General features: G+C 40.3%; 1 protein-coding gene across 1 annotated transcript; it reads right to left on the reverse strand.

Annotated features, from left to right (window-relative positions):
* Nucleotides 1-8,388: 8,388 nt before the first annotated feature.
* On the reverse strand, nt 8,389-14,884 carry LOC137256250 (hepatitis A virus cellular receptor 1-like). Its single transcript, XM_067793979.1, has 3 exons — nt 14,570-14,884; nt 10,762-11,140; nt 8,389-8,737 (listed from the first exon to the last, which is right to left on the reverse strand). The coding sequence occupies exons 1-3, from the start codon at nt 14,882-14,884 to the stop codon at nt 8,460-8,462; spliced, it is 972 nt and encodes a 323-aa protein (XP_067650080.1). The 3' UTR covers nt 8,389-8,459.
* Between the last annotated feature and the right edge of the window lie 1,100 nt (nt 14,885-15,984).

A 15,984-nucleotide genomic window follows, 5' to 3' on the forward strand; every position in this document is an offset into this window, starting at 1 on the left:
TGTTGTGGACGGATGGAAAACAGATTTTAGATGATAAGCCAATTAGATGAGGATGCTCGTACAATTTTCAGAATAACACCATCTTAGGATATTAGTAAGACGTACCTAACGCCCAAGTATTCTAGGAGTTAGTGATCGCTGGCCTGGATTTGAGTCCAACAAGGTTTTACTGTGGGAGCCCACTTCCAGTGTTCAATCCCCCACCCCCTCCTCACTATGATACTGCCGCAATGTCACTATAAGTGGCATAGAAGGAAACTCACACATTTATACTAAATAGGTGTGACAACAGTATGTTATAACATATAATTATTCTGATAGTGATATTGATAGTCTCTTGGACCTAACCAGTTGAGTACATTGCAATATTCTTCTCTCCTTGAATTGTGTCATTTGATGTCATTTACTAAGCTATCGATAGTCAGATATACAATCGATTCATCAAGAGATTTTCGTTTCTACCATCGATTAATAGCTATCAGAGACTCGAAAATTCCAATCCATTTATAGTTCGATGCATCGTTTCAGCTCTAATACTAACCTTACCATTTCTGCATTCTGACATGTCCCATGCATCATTACAACCCAATGCAAACCTTTCAATGTAACCATGGTCAGTTGTTCAATGTATATGGGAATTTTTCTTTCCATTTAATTAATTGATTTAATTTGCCTTGCGTTACGCGTTATTTAAAAATACTCCCAGTAAGGTTTTTATTCTTCTAACAAAACGTTGTCTAATCACGGTCACATTATGGTATGAAATAATGAATGATAAAACAAATATTCCCAGGCATTAGATATGTGTATAGGCATTAGTATGTGATATGTTTTTGGTTTCCAAAACCTTTTATCCTTTTTATCGTTGCAAAACATGACATCTGGCGAAACACGTTTGTATTAATGTAATTCTGTCGGTGACTGGCAAAAGAGAAGATCCATCAATATCCTGTTTAACTATCATTTCGACTGGTTTAAAGAACAGCCAGATAACGATTTATCCACGTCATGATCACTGATCGATCATTAGTTTGTGTCCCACAGACACAACGCGATTAAGGATAAGTGACTGACCTAGTATCAAGACATATTTGCTTTCATACATCACTTTGCTATTGTTTGTTTTGTGCCAGTTTCTATATTCCACTATGGATATGTAGGACTGCCTTTGTTTCAGGAGAAACTGCCAAATTGATATCAGTGGGAAATGCTCAGAAAAGTATTCATGTTCAGGTTCTGAAATAAGATACCGTTCACTATTCACCATGGGAGTTCTGATATTGCTTGTTTATTACTTCAGAGAAAAGGATGTGTGCATACAATGAAGGGCTGCTTACGTAGCTTGACTTGAAAGGGTATCCAGTTTGATGAACGTCTTCGATGTCATGTTCGTAAGAACATGTTCAGAGCCAGTCAGGGATTACTCACAATTATGAGTTTCTAGAAGGGTAAACTGGACGTGGAATTCAGTATTTAGTTCCCACTTCCGGGTTTGTAGTGCTTGCAGGTCACAGTTGAAAAGGGACCACCATTCAGACACGCGATACCTTAAATGATGAAGGTCATGCAGGGTAACAACAAAGTGTTATCCTTTTACGCCCTTTCGTATGAGGCTGCCAGAGTATTGAACTGCCACCCGCCCGCTCTTCATTCAGACCAACGGTCCTCCATAGAACCAGCATAAACCCACCATCACACCCAGAAGTGACGGTGTGGCAAGTGATGGATATTCACTATTTTTAACTTTTCAAGAAGTCGCCGACTGAGTTCCAACATACTTCCTCGGACAACATTTAAGTATTGCTAACTTTCAGTATTCAAACATTATAAATAGTCTAAATTCAGTTGACACCGACACACACATAATCAGTGGTTACGTGATGAAAATACTTAATCATGATCACTTAATAGTTACAAGAAAATGTAAATTATCAGAGAAGTTCATGGATTTGAATCCCATTTGCACTCACTAGCATCGCATCGCCAGGGTACCGTTGCACAAACTTGACATAGTGCCAAGGCGATCGTACGTGACATACTTTTCAAGTCTCTCTGATGGGGCTGCCCGCATTACCGCTGAAGTAACCCCACAAGATGATTCTCTGTGCTTCCTCTCGGTATGTATTGTTTCAAATTCAAGGAAATATACTGGTAGTAACTGCATCACTTGAAGTTATGCACCAGGCAATATGTCACAACACAAGCGACATGTGGACGGGCATTGTCTTGCTGAAGCGTGACTTACGTCTCTGTCCTTGAATGAACGGCTGCACATGGGGCCCAGTGATCTCATCTCTGAGACCAAGTGATTGCAGATCTGTCAGATTGCCACTGACCATGACAACTTGTGTGCGACCATAATATGTGATGTTCCCCCACAACGTAACGTTGTCCATGAAACAGTCGACACTGGACATGACCCGCGTCAGTATACCGTTCATCTTACCGTCTGCTGAACATAGTTGCCCTACTGTCTGAGGTGTCAGGATGAAATCTCGACTCGTCAGTGGACAAAACACCAATTTTGTCACCTGGACCGTAGTGGCTGTCGGCACCAGGTAAGACGTGCCTGTGGGCGGCGTTGGAACAAAATTAGATGTATTGTAGGCCGTCGGGGCCGGATGTTGTGCACACTTTGTCTGTTTTGTATGTTCTGGACGTAAGGCAAGACTAGTCCGAGAAGTAAAACGGGTAGTGTGGAATCGATTCGTTAGAAGGGTGAGATTGTGGCTATCTTGCTGACGTGACGTCACGCGTGGACGGCCTGGCCTCTTTGTTGAAAACGTATACAAAGGGACGAGATCGCGTTACGATGGATACCAATATGTCTGGTCACTTTATCTTGGGGCATTCCAGTCTCCTTCAGGGTCAGTCAGACGCTGATTTGCGGTAAGCCTTGGCATGCCGTATAGTCTAGTTTGTAATCATCGTGTTTTCCACAATGTTCAAACGCTAGAGAATAATCTTTTATTTTAAATATCATGTTTGTCGACTTAAGGTGTCAAAAAGCATGCAAAACGTGAGTCAGTTCATTGTACACAAAGTGTACACAGTGACTTGCTTTGCTGCATGTTTTTTTAGGGTGACTTTCCGAATAGCTGTTATTTTATGTAAAAAAATAAACACTGTTATTTCTATTACGTAGTATGTTTTGTTTTGAATATTTGAAGTCCCTGGTTAGAATTGGTCTTCAGAACCCATGACCTTCAGGCTAACCGACTTAACTAATACATATGATAATGTCCCAGTTGTTTTAGATCGATGCTTATGATGTTAATCACTGGAATTTCTGGTCCAGATTCACTATTTACATACTACCGCCGCATAACTGGAATATTGTTGTGTTAAACAAATCATTGCCACGATATCTTTGTAATAAGAATGTTACGATGTCTGGTACATCATAAAAGGGTCAATAACAAAACACTTTGCTGTGTTTCAACTGATATGTTTACCCACGTGCTCCGAGTACAAAAAATAGGAATTGAAAGTGGATTTGGGGTCAGAAATACATAAAGCGGAAACGGAATATGAAAATGATATTACAACAAAGAACAACACAGTACTCATAATACGGTGTGACTGATCTTCTGTCCCGCGTGAAAACGATTCCTCGTCAATAGCAAATTATTGGGTTGATCTCAATGCCAGTGGCTGTATTAACACTGAGACCTTTATGGCCGACTTGGGAGTAAAAGGCTGTATGGTGCGTGAAATATCCTCCACAACCACAACATCCCATCTTAGTGAATTCATAATACAAACAATTGTTGTGAGTATGAAGCTACGACACGTTGTACATTGTATGTTTTCGACTGTTGTCCGACCTCGACGTTCTCTATTTTCAGCAGGTCTCTGGGAGATGCCTGCGGGTTTAACTTCGATCTGCGCAATTGGGAACCGATGACGTGTGTCAACCAAGGCGGCGAGTTTGACAACACGATCCCGTTAGTCGCCTCGTACGACAAGTATAGGTCACTGAAGGCCAGTATTCTTACGATTGTGTCACACATACACACACTCACTTAAAAAAGACCCTTGGGAATTTTGAGAATACAGAGCTGCGACAGAAAATAAATATACAACTTCTTTCCTAAACGTATTATTTCTAACGCCGTCGGTTCCAAATGCATTCCCGTGCTGACGCCGTCGTTTCCAAACGTATTCCCGTGCTTCAAATACTCAATAACCCCCGGAAATTCGCCAACATAATGTTGTTTATTATTCTCCTAAGTGGTGAAGTATTCTGTAAAGGGCTGCTTCGTCGACGTATCCATTCTGTGCCATGAGCTGAATTGTTGCCAATGGTGGCCAAACAAATTATTGACGTTTTGTAGACTTAAAACAGAAACCCAAGAAGAAAGGCTGTTGATTTGGCGCGTTCTTCGTCTATAAATGTGTGAATTTTCACTTTTTTTCCATTGCAATTACATGATGTAGTTGCTTTTAAACTAACCTAACGCGATGAATTCTTCTAAAATGGCTTGGGCGGTTATATTTATTTAACTCAATTCATTATGTTGGGAGTTTTACAATGGGCTCTTGTCCGTCCGTGCACTTTCGTTTTTTTCCGGAGTAGAACTTTATGATTGTTCAATATTTCTTTACCAAACGTGGCACATTCGATAGTTCTGATGTTGCCCTGGTGCCAATAGGTAGTTTTGGAATTCTAAATTAAATTATTTCTGTGTTTCGAAGGCAACAAAATTGGCTTCGACAGAAATTGGTAGTAGTCATGTTTCCCGAGACAGAACTGTAAACCCCTTCTCTATTTCCTCACCAAACTTGGCACATAGGTAGGTCTTCGGCATTGATGGGTTTTTGATTGATATCTGAATAAAATATGTTTTGCGTTTCTATGTCACGGTACCTTTATAAAATCGGGCGAGGATGTCGGTAACTCCACCGTTCTTAAAATGCATATTCTTCAACGCATAGACATTAAGAAGCATATTCGGTGCGGCCAATGTAGTTACACCAAGGAGGTCTATCTTTGTACTTAATAAATTTGATTGTATATACTAATTCGTGGGAAATTTTCGCCAAGCGATCTAGCTACCACCGTCACCTTTGGTACAGTGCCGGTGGTGATCTGGTGCCTGTTGATAATTTTGAATTTCTGATTAAAATATTTTTTTCACTTTTCCATGCCTACAAGATTGACTTCGACTGAAATTGGTGGTAAAGAAGGAAGCACAATTTGAAAACCTTTCAGTACTCCTTCCAATTCACTACATACATATCAAAACATTTGACAGTCATTACTAGCTGACACCTTTGTAACAAGCTGACACATTCATGTATTCATGTCTCTTTGTTTTGAAGAGTGTGTCATAAAGAATTTATGCCAATACACGAGAGGTTTTTGCACTTATACAAACCGGCATGCCAGTGGCAGTAAAACCATCTGAATTCATTCTTTGGTTCACTTCCAAAGGACAAAACTCCCCCCAAAAGACTCAGTGAGTACACTAATTAGCTGAGCTATGCTTTTCATCCCAGTTTAATTAATCAACTGGCCCAGAGTCCCTAGAGAGTATAGTAACTCATCTTCTGAGCTCTTATCAAAAACATAATAGACAGGTAGATGGCGACGAATCCCAGTAAATAAATAAATAAATAAATAAATAAATAAATAAATAAATAAATAAATAAATAAATAAATAAAGTAACCAGTACTATGTGTAGCGATAATAATATTGGTGACCAATTAGAATTAGAAAGAGAAAATATGTTCATAAATACAACACCAACAACCTAGGAATAATTATGGCATTATTCAGGAAATAACTTCAGAAATTCAGTTTACACCTTGCTTCATGTTGAGTGTGATTTGTATGTTTTAAGAATGTAGATATTATTTATGTAGCCGTTATGCTGCATTTCGAAGCCTGGGTGCAAAAAAGATCAGTTCAGTTGCAGCCTGGGTATACCGATACCCAATATTGCCTATTTTATCTGGGCGTATACCATCATTATCAAGGGCAAAGGTATTAAGCCTTATGAAACCAACGAAGTGGTCTGTGTTTTGGGAGGCCAGACGTATAGGATGATACCCGTTCTTTATGAGACGCATGTCCGCCGTGACTTGGTGACTCATGAGGATTTACGTTACTTTGATTCTTCATCCCTTCATCGGTTGGCGAAGTTCGAGCAGTAATGTCGTAAATTATAACTACAAACATTCCATGATTTAAAATCTGGCAATGATCATTGAATGACATGGTCTTAAGTATCCTTTTCGGAGGACTACTCACCATCCCTGCGAACGATCCCCCAGTACTAGTCATAGTTCAGAATAAGCCCATTTGTTTATAAAAAAAGAATTATTGTTTTTGTTTACAAATTAGCCAGTAATATTGGCCCTGTGGCGGTGTGGAGATGCCAGCGATTTTATATTGTATTATTAATTCATTGAGTGCTTACCTACCCCCACACTGCATATCTTAATGTCACATCCATTGAATTTCATTGGCTGCCTCTTGAACTTTGACCTCTCTGAATGATTGATTGGTTGATTGGTTGATTTCATCCGAACAATACAAACATAGGCAACACAAGATATTTAATAACTTAGTGTTGTTTATTGAAACAAATTATTGTGTACATGGTGAATTTGCAGACTTACATAACTCACAAACAACACAAAATATATTGATTTACACAAACATATAATGTTACTAGGTACAACGGAAAGCAAAAAAGAGAATCGCATTTGAAAAGAGGGTTTAACAATGAGAATAAATCAAAACATTGATAATCTGCATGCACACAATGATCTGGGGTAAAATAGATGAGCAGATTCGCAGAGATTTAATTGTGAATTCGGAAACCTGGCGAAAAAAACGTAATACACAGTGCTTGTGTCATCACTGCACATCTAAATGTGTGTTTTTTGACATTAATGTTAGAATAAGGCAATCGTAAATATAAATATAATGAAATATTGATATCATATAATATTGGTATCCATTTAGTATATTTCCCGACAAAAGTTTAACCTCACTCAAAACACTCACTGTACGTGTACGTACATACGTATACGTATATTGATTTCTCCACTAACTTGGAGGACACAGTGAGTGGGTGAGTTATAATTTAACGTCACATCGGCAATATTTCAGACATATCGTGAAGAGAATAAACATGATTATACAGAACATATAGATATACTAGAGTATCACAATTAGAGTCTAAAACTATCATTTGGAGTTAAAACTACAGCACAAGTTGCACAATACTGGAGGAAACAGTTGCAAACCTTACGCAAATGAATTGCACGAGAATCATGCATCAAACTGCTGAAAAGCGCATGCAAATGCCATGCATATGAACAGCTGCATTTTCATGTAATGTTTTGTAACGAATTCGCTTATTTTCGCCGAGTATTATCATTTCTCGAACTCATGTCAATAACCTTTCCAACCGTTCGAATTTGTTTCAGAATACGTCAGTTCATGTGTCAACAGTACCTATAAACAGTCTGCAAGAAAGTAGTTTAAAACAGCTATCTGTAGTAAGTGGCTCCAGTATACTAGTGAGTCTAAACTTTTGATGATAAGTGCATTTTGTCTCATCATTTGTCGAATCAACATTTTGAATCTTTCATTGTCCATCATTTTGAAAATTCTTCTTGTTCTTGTCAACCTAATAGCCTCATTTGCAACGACCATGACCATGAAAATATTTTTCTACCCACAACTAGTTCACAGCGAACTGCGACTAGTGTCAATCTCGTCGCTATTTGTGAGACTGGGTTCCGTCTTCGTACAAACAAACATAATTAAAAGCTAATTGTCAAACAGTTTGATAATTTGCGAAATGATTTATACATCCAAGCTGATTTATACATCCTAAAGAGTGAGCTCAGACACCGAAAGGTAGACTTGGTTGACACGTCATCGTGTTAAGCATACGTTGATAGATGCTTATGATGTCAATCAGTTTGCTGCCATATCCACACTGGATGATTTACAGGCACAAGGAATACAGTTGGAATGTTGCTGACTATTGTGTGAAACAACAGAACAAATTAAAATCTTTTGAGAGTATATGATCTTTAGGATCTTCTTCAGTTAAAACGGCAGGGCAATGGCGCAATAGAGAATTATCAGTTATAAATCAACAATACAATGTTTAAGAAAATTGCTTATCGAAATATCTGTGTTTCTTGGCCTCTCGTCAATATTTCCCTCTAAATGTTTATGATTTCTAGGACCCGGAAGAAAGACAGTGATATTTTTGTATTTCATTACATACACGTAAAGAATCTTTAAAACATTGTGACAAGTAAACCCACATATCTTTAGGATTGGACGGCCCTTCAAAAGTCTATTTCCCTAAAACGAACTCCCCGTGATGTTACTATTAAAGTCACGGGGTATTTCTAAGGACCTAATACTATGCAGAAATTAAAGTATACATATGATAGTTTTGATTGTCAGGCCCATGTTTTTCTCTCATGCCGAGATATCACAATCACGCAAACGTTCGAAATAATCTCCTCTGGAATCTGCTGTCCAGACGCTGAGAGGAGCGTCATCCTTTACAAAGGACTGTAGGAAACACCATTCTTGGGCGTAATAGTATTCGTAACTCCTGCATGTGAACACCGTATACTGGACACAGTATTGTTCACACGTTGATACTGAGCTGACGCCTGTGTAGGATTTGTTGTTGAGCAGCCAGACCACGTATCCTTGAATTCTTGTGAACGAATTTGAATACGTCGAACAGTCTGTAAAAGTAGTAAGAGAAGATGTAAAATCATTACGCTACAAGCATGCACCTAGAGCTGATATGGCGCAAGTAACTGACCATCATCATCCTAATTTTCAGTTTTAAGGACACGATGCGGTATATCCTTGAGCCACTGCACTCTACTATCTCCCATTCGCCTCTCCCGCTCCCCACCACAAACCCACCCCAGCAAATGTTTCCACGATGTTCATGACCTTTCAGAGTATCCTCAACGACAGCATCCTCGACGACAGTGTATGATCTACCAGAACATCCTCCACGACCTGTCACAGCATCCTCGGTGATGCACATTCTTCGTCACAACATCCCCCACGTTGTACACCATCTGCCAGGACATCGTCCACGATGTATACAATCTGCCAGAGCATCGTATACGATGCATACACACATACGCCTGTCGGCTCAGTAGCGATTTCTTCCAGAACGATAACCATAAACATCGTTTAAACATTATGATGATCACGGGTCATCGGATTTCAATATATATGATTGGATCAAAGAGGAGGCAAGAGTGAGTGAGTTTAGTTTTACGCCGCACTCAGCAATATTCCAGCTATATGGCGGCGGTCTGTGAATAATAGAGTCTGGACCAGACAATCCAGTGATCAACACCATGAGCATCGATCTGGCATGTGTCAACCTAGTCTGCGAGCCTGACCACCCGATCCCGTTAGTCGCCTCTTACGACAAGCATAGTCGTCTTTTTTGGTAAGCATTGGTTGCCGAAGGCCTAATCTACCTCGGGACCTTCACGGGTCAGGAGGCAAGAAGTGACCTGGATAGTTGTGTTTCATCGTTCCACGACAGTGTGAATAATTAATCTTGCGAGTCGAGAACTTGCTTTAGCACAATTCGTGTATCGAGCTGAAGAAGTGAAGTATTTTTTGTTTAAAAAACGCGTTAATCATTGCAGAACATCATCAATTCATCCTATTTGACATGGTTATCGCGAGAATGAGGACTGCTTACACTGCCATGTATTTGTAAGAGGCGACCAACGGATTTGGTTGGTGAGGCTTGCTGACTTGATTACCGCATGCTATCGTATGCCAGTTGCGTATATCGATGTTCATCCAGATGATCACTGGATTGTCTGGTCCAGTGTTTCACAGACCACCATCATGGAGTTGAAACATTGCTGAGTGCGGTCTTAAAACTACAACCTGAACCAATTGTTCTTCTTCTGTAGTTGTTCAACAAATACTGCCACATTCTACAGTATTTGCTGAATGTTAACGTTCTTCTATTGTGCAACCGTACCCTTTTTGTGCATGTTATGCTTGACGTGTACAACATGTTTTATTTAGCAGTGTCATGTCAAACATAAATGCCCCAAGTACAGCAACTTACGACGATGTGTCATTTTCGTTCAACAATAACACCCAGCTGTGTATAGTCATTGATAATGACACAAGCATCAGCTTAATTGACATGTAAATGTAAAGCGAAAGCAAATGAGCGCTGAATTCCATTTGAACATTTCCGATGTGGCCAGTTTACCTGACGTTAATTCGTTTCCTTTCGATTGCGTGTGCAGTTGTCAGGATATGGGTTCAAATGCATGTGCAATACACATGCTATTTTCTGTTAACACACACATACCGAAAATAGTAGGAGCTTTATAACAAAATTGGGAGAGTAGGTGAGTTTAGTTTTACGCCGCACTCAGCAATATTCCAACTACATGGCGGCGGATAGTAAAAATGAACACATTTGGAACACATTTCAGACGCTTAGAAAGCATGACAGTAACTGCTCTGGTCGCTAAACCTACACGTCTTGGTGAATGATACCATGTGATGGGAAATTTCTGATCTTGCGTGTCACTGAAGATCAGCTGACACGTTGTGTGCATCGTTGGGGATGCTAGCACATACCCATTTACCAAGGACACGCGAGTCCTTAGGCATGCAAGGATCCCTTTGTTGACTGGGTATACTACGCACGAGTTCCACAAAATCCACATTTTGGAATCACCCCGCCCCTCCCCACAACACATACCTCGTGTCGTTGTTAATGTTGTTGTGGTCGTTGTGGTTGTTGTTGAAGTCGTGGTAGTCGAAGTCGTGGTTGTAGTCGTTGTAGTTGTAGTCGTTGTAGTCGGAGTCGTAGCGGTTGTTGTTGCAGTCGGTGTCGTACTCGGAGTCGTTGTAGTCGGTGTTGTTGTCGGTGTGGTTGTGGTTGGAACTGTTGTTGTTGGAGTTGTTGTCATTGGAGCTGATAGTGATGTCGTTGTCGGGATCGTCGTTGTAGTGGTCGTGGTTGGAGCAGAAGATGTTGATACTTGCTCATTGGGAAGCAAGCATACGAAATGTTCCGCTGACGTCACCGGAATACAAACTTCTCCAAACTTGCAGGGGCTTAAGATGCAAGCGTGATTCTGAAAGATTTATTTTATTGGTCAATATATAGTCATTCCCCTGGGTTCAATGCCACTTTGAATACTATTCTCAAACTACAAGGCTAAAAAGGCTGTTTATTCTAAAGCAAAAAGAAAAAAGAATAAAGAAAAACAAAACAAAACAAAACAAACACTACGACAAGATCATCAATATCCCCCGCAACGACAAAATGCTCTTCGTGAACTTGTCCAGCATGTAACTGGTGGCATAGAGCTTAGGTCACAGTTACGTGAAGTGAAGTAACGAATGGCGCGAACAGTGCCCGGATGGGTGACTGGCAGCTTGACTCCTGAAAAAAATATCCAGGAATTCAAACCTACCAAAGGGCACCACCAGTATACCACCAAATCTATCTATGTGACAAGTTTCTTACATAAATAGTGAACGCTTTTGCAGTTCTGCAAGAGCACATCCACAAATTTCAGTCAAAGTCAAACTTGTTGTCATGGAAACCACAAAACATAATATTCACACACTGGTGTAATCCAAAAACCCACATGTAGGGATTATGGTGAACATGGCGAACATGCGTACCAAGTTTGATAAAGTGAAGTCTGGGAAATCTGATCCGGACAAGATGACATCATGAGAGCCACAGCCTAAGTCATGCTTCCATGGAAACCGCAAAAAAAGAAAAGAAAAAAGAAATCATAGGTCTAATCCCAAAAGGCACATCTATTTAGGGGTGGTGTGTGTGTGATCATATTTGGTACGTGTACCAAGTTTGATGTTGCATATCATGCATAATTAAGGAGATAGATCGGCTCTGTACAAGATGACATCCTCATAGTCACAGGCATCAGCAACAGCAAAACAAATAGCAACGCTGCAATCGGCTGAATTGTATGAATCGTGCATTCTTCTAAACTTTAAATTGTTGGACATTGGTCCAAATTCACGTAAAATGACACAAACGATTGTGACATAAACACCGGTGTTGGACTGAGCAGGCGTGCACTATCAAGTAAATCGAATATAAACACGAATATGCCTAGACTTACACAGGCGCAACAGAGACAGTGTATAACTAACATACGGGCTTCACAATATCAGCTGGCAGAAAACCATCAGCTAAAGCCAGACAACCATTTGGAAATTGATAAAACACTACCAGTGAAAAATCCAGACGCAAGACCGCTCAAGGCTGGGAAAACCAAAACTCATCACATCCAGCAGATGCAGCCCCGGAAAAGGTTCGTGACAGTGACGTCAACGGCGGCAACAACACCAAGACACGATATAAACAGAGGGACAGTTTTTCAACGATATGGCCAATAAACGAGCCTACCGCCCCTTATTTGAAATGGCCTCCATATCAATCCAGGATGCAAAGGGCATGAACTGTCGCTCTTTAGCAGGAATGATACTGGAAGAGGGTTACAGATGAAAGTCGGTTCTCTTAGTATAGAAACGATGGCAGAGTTCGAGTATTTGCGGTGTAGATGAGAGCACTTCTGCTTTCACAAAGTTCATCCGTTCTGGATAGAGAATGCGTCATGGTATGGAAAGGCATCAGAGAACAGCAAGATGATTTTCCAAGAAACATCTGATTGCCCAGCGTTACAGGGATGTATTGTTGTTCATGGTGCCAACTAGTGACATTTCATCTTTGACAAGAACCAAGAGGAGTCATTTTGAAATACAACAATGCCAAGTCTCACGCCGCCACCACCAGAAATGATTCAGAATGCTTGAAATGTTCGAGAATTAGCATCAGTTAGCGCATTCTCCAGACATGAACCCCATTGAACATCTCTGTGATCATCTTGATTGTCATCTGAGACGGCGTGTACTACCTCTATGTAACAGACAGGAACTCGACAGACTTTCGTAGACTCGTGGAACAGGATTCTTGCAGACATCATCCGCTCAATGCAAATATCAATAAGTAGACGCGCGTTGTCGTTTATGGATATCGATGGTGGTTGCACTCGCATTAAATGACGTATCCTGGCTCACGTCTGGTTTTGAGACTCCTTATGCATTGGTAGGTTTCAGATTTCTGAATAAAATATTTTTTGCTCTTCCATTGCAACGCGTTTGACCTCGGCTGAATTTGGAGGTAGAGTTCTTTTCCGGAGCAGAACTGTGAAACTTTACTATACACAGAAACATTGACATACTGTAATCATGATTAGTAGTCGTATTCATGAAGAACATTTGGCCTTTTCGGGCGATATTGATGATTTTGTGTTCGTGTTAATTTTGTGTAGATAAGAATTCAAGTTATTCTAAATAAAATCGTAAGGCACATTTTGGATGTGTAATATTGTAACCCTGCACTTTCGAAATTAGTTACCAGGACATGGCAAGGAAAAACAAGGTGTGTGACAAGTTGGGCATGAGGTTACACCACCTACACACATGCATAGTAAGCAAAATACATTGTTTACACAATCTGATGCTACATGCAGCATTACACCATTTTGGAAATCAAGTATTTTCCGGTACGTCATTTCCTAAGATTGATGCATGCTTCAAATAAAATAACAGGTGCAAGAAAGAGTTTCTTCCTTCCGCAAATTAACAGAGGTTACAATAAGTGAGTAAATGGTTCAACCCTATGTATTGTACTTAATTGTGGGGCTCTTAGTTATTTCTGTGAGACTTTAGTAAGTGTTATGTTAGGTTTTGTTAAAAATTCTAGTATATATCAATTTATAAATAATAGACCCGTGAAGGTCCCGGGGTAGAATAGGCCTTCAGCAACCCATGCTTGCCATAAAAGGTGACCGTGCTTGTCGTAAGAGGCGACTAACGGGATCGGGTGGTCAGACTCGCTGACTTGGTTGACATATGTCATCGGTTCCCATTTGCGCAGATCGATGCTCATGTTGTTGATCACTGGATTGTCTGGTCCAGACTCGATTATTTATAGACCGCCGCCATATAGCTGGAATTTTGCTGAGTGTGGCGTAAAACTAAACTCACTCACTTATAGATAATATTTGGAATGGGGAAACGTGAGGAACTCTTATCCAGGTGTAAAATGTGGGTATCGTTTCTAGAGGTCAAGAAAGAAGAGAACTTCTTGTGGTTTATATGTCTTATTTTGGTACATGGAGAATTCTCAGTTTATTAGTAGTAATCACTTAATTATTTTTACAAAACATTTACATCCTTTCAAATTTATCATTCCTTATAAGTCCCGTAACTTTCTACATGTTAGTCCCAAAAGACACTTTCTCGGTTCAAAAAGACTGTAAGATTCATTTCGTGTATTTGGATTGAACTGCCCATATATACATAGTTTGAGGATAGGAACCTCTTCCCGTTAACTACAAACAACATTTGTCATATCCTCTGTGTCAGAACTAAGTATGTGACACTAGAGGGAAGACATAGGGAACTTTCCCTGATCGTCGTAAGGGCTTGCGTCCCAACCCCATTCGACAAGCATACCTTACCTTCATATTGGAACTCAGCGCCGGGACGTACATGTCTCCCGTGGACATCATCAGAGGGGTTCCTGTACCGCCGTCTGCCGAGTTCAGTTGACAATACTTTCTCTTCACATTCCAATTCACAGACAAACATTTCGGTGAGTACAGGCAAATTTTGTGACAATGTTCCAGTGTTTTAACTTTTAGCAACTCATAACCGTGTCCCGACAGAATTTTGTCGTATGCCCCACCCAGATTCACGATAGTGGTCGGGTTGATGCCGTTGCAGAAGACGACAACACATTGGAACAGAATAACGGTGGATGTTGTCAGCTCCATTGCCGACGGAAAACTGAGGCTTCTGGTAATCTCCTCTCAATTGTATGGTGGCCTTCCAAACAATGTGTCAACAGTATCTAAACGTTGCCTGGGAAGTCCCTTGACACTGAATGAATGAGAACTCGTAGCTTCACTGACGGAAAGTCTTGAAACATTGAAAAGTTCTGTTCGTGAGAATAAGACCAGTCGTTTGTTACGACTTCTAACTGAAACACATTTTTGCCGACAGGGATTTCATGGATGGATGCTCGGCTTTTAACAACGGAAGTGGCCATTTGTTGTCATGACAAAATGCATGTGTTACAGTTGAGAGGGTAAAGACAACACAGTAAAAGCGTCAATAGAAACACATTAAGTAGAGACGTTAGCCTGAGATGATAAGATAAACGAAATAATCACAGCGTAAAGTTAATAAGTTATGTATCTGACATTTGAAGGCTGCAAAATGATATGCTTACATGATTTCTTAAACACACACACACACACACACACACACACTCTCTCTCTCTCTCTCTCTCCCAAAAGGAAAAGAAAAAAGAAACGCTACAAAAGTAAATTCAAACATTTTTAGAGCTGCACATTGTTTCTGGAATGTTTCAGTTGATAATGCTTGACCAAATGCAACAAAAATGATTTGAACGGTTTTATCAATCAGGATTGTCATGATGTGCGTGCATGTCATGCGGCACGAATATCAGGCACAATGATTGTAAAATACACAAATGAATCTCACAATTTCATCCACAATCTTTGCAAGTACTGTACACGAAAATGGGACGTCTCAATGCTGCCGATCGAAATCAGGCAATTGGACGACTGCAAGCTGGTGAATCAAAGAGTGAGGTGGCAAGGATCTTCAATGTCCCTCCCAGCACGACAACTCGATTATGGGATTCATTTCGTCAAACAAATTCGAGAAATGACCGTTCAAGATCAGGAAGAACTAGAGTCACCGCACCTGTCCAAGGTAGGGGGAGCGTGTTATGGTGTGAGGAGCGATCTCATACACCCGCAGATCGGAACTTGTGCTTGTCCGAGTCAATATGACGGCCATACATTGACCAGATTCTCCGTCTGCATGTCCTTCAACTTGTTAAAAG

Source organism: Haliotis asinina, chromosome 11, assembly GCF_037392515.1.
Source record: "Haliotis asinina isolate JCU_RB_2024 chromosome 11, JCU_Hal_asi_v2, whole genome shotgun sequence".
NCBI lineage: Eukaryota > Metazoa > Mollusca > Gastropoda > Lepetellida > Haliotidae > Haliotis > Haliotis asinina.

Excerpts from the sequence above, each read along its gene's own strand:
- LOC137256250 (XM_067793979.1), bottom strand. The coding sequence starts at position 14,884 with ATGGAGCTGACAACATCCACCGTTATTCTGTTCCAATGTGTTGTCGTC. Across the intron at positions 11,141-14,569 it reads CGCTGAGTTCCAATATGAAG|AATCACGCTTGCATCTTAAG; the intron begins GTAAGGTATGCT and ends TAAATCTTTCAG. Across the intron at positions 8,738-10,761 it reads AACATTAACAACGACACGAG|ACTGTTCGACGTATTCAAAT; the intron begins GTATGTGTTGTG and ends CTACTTTTACAG.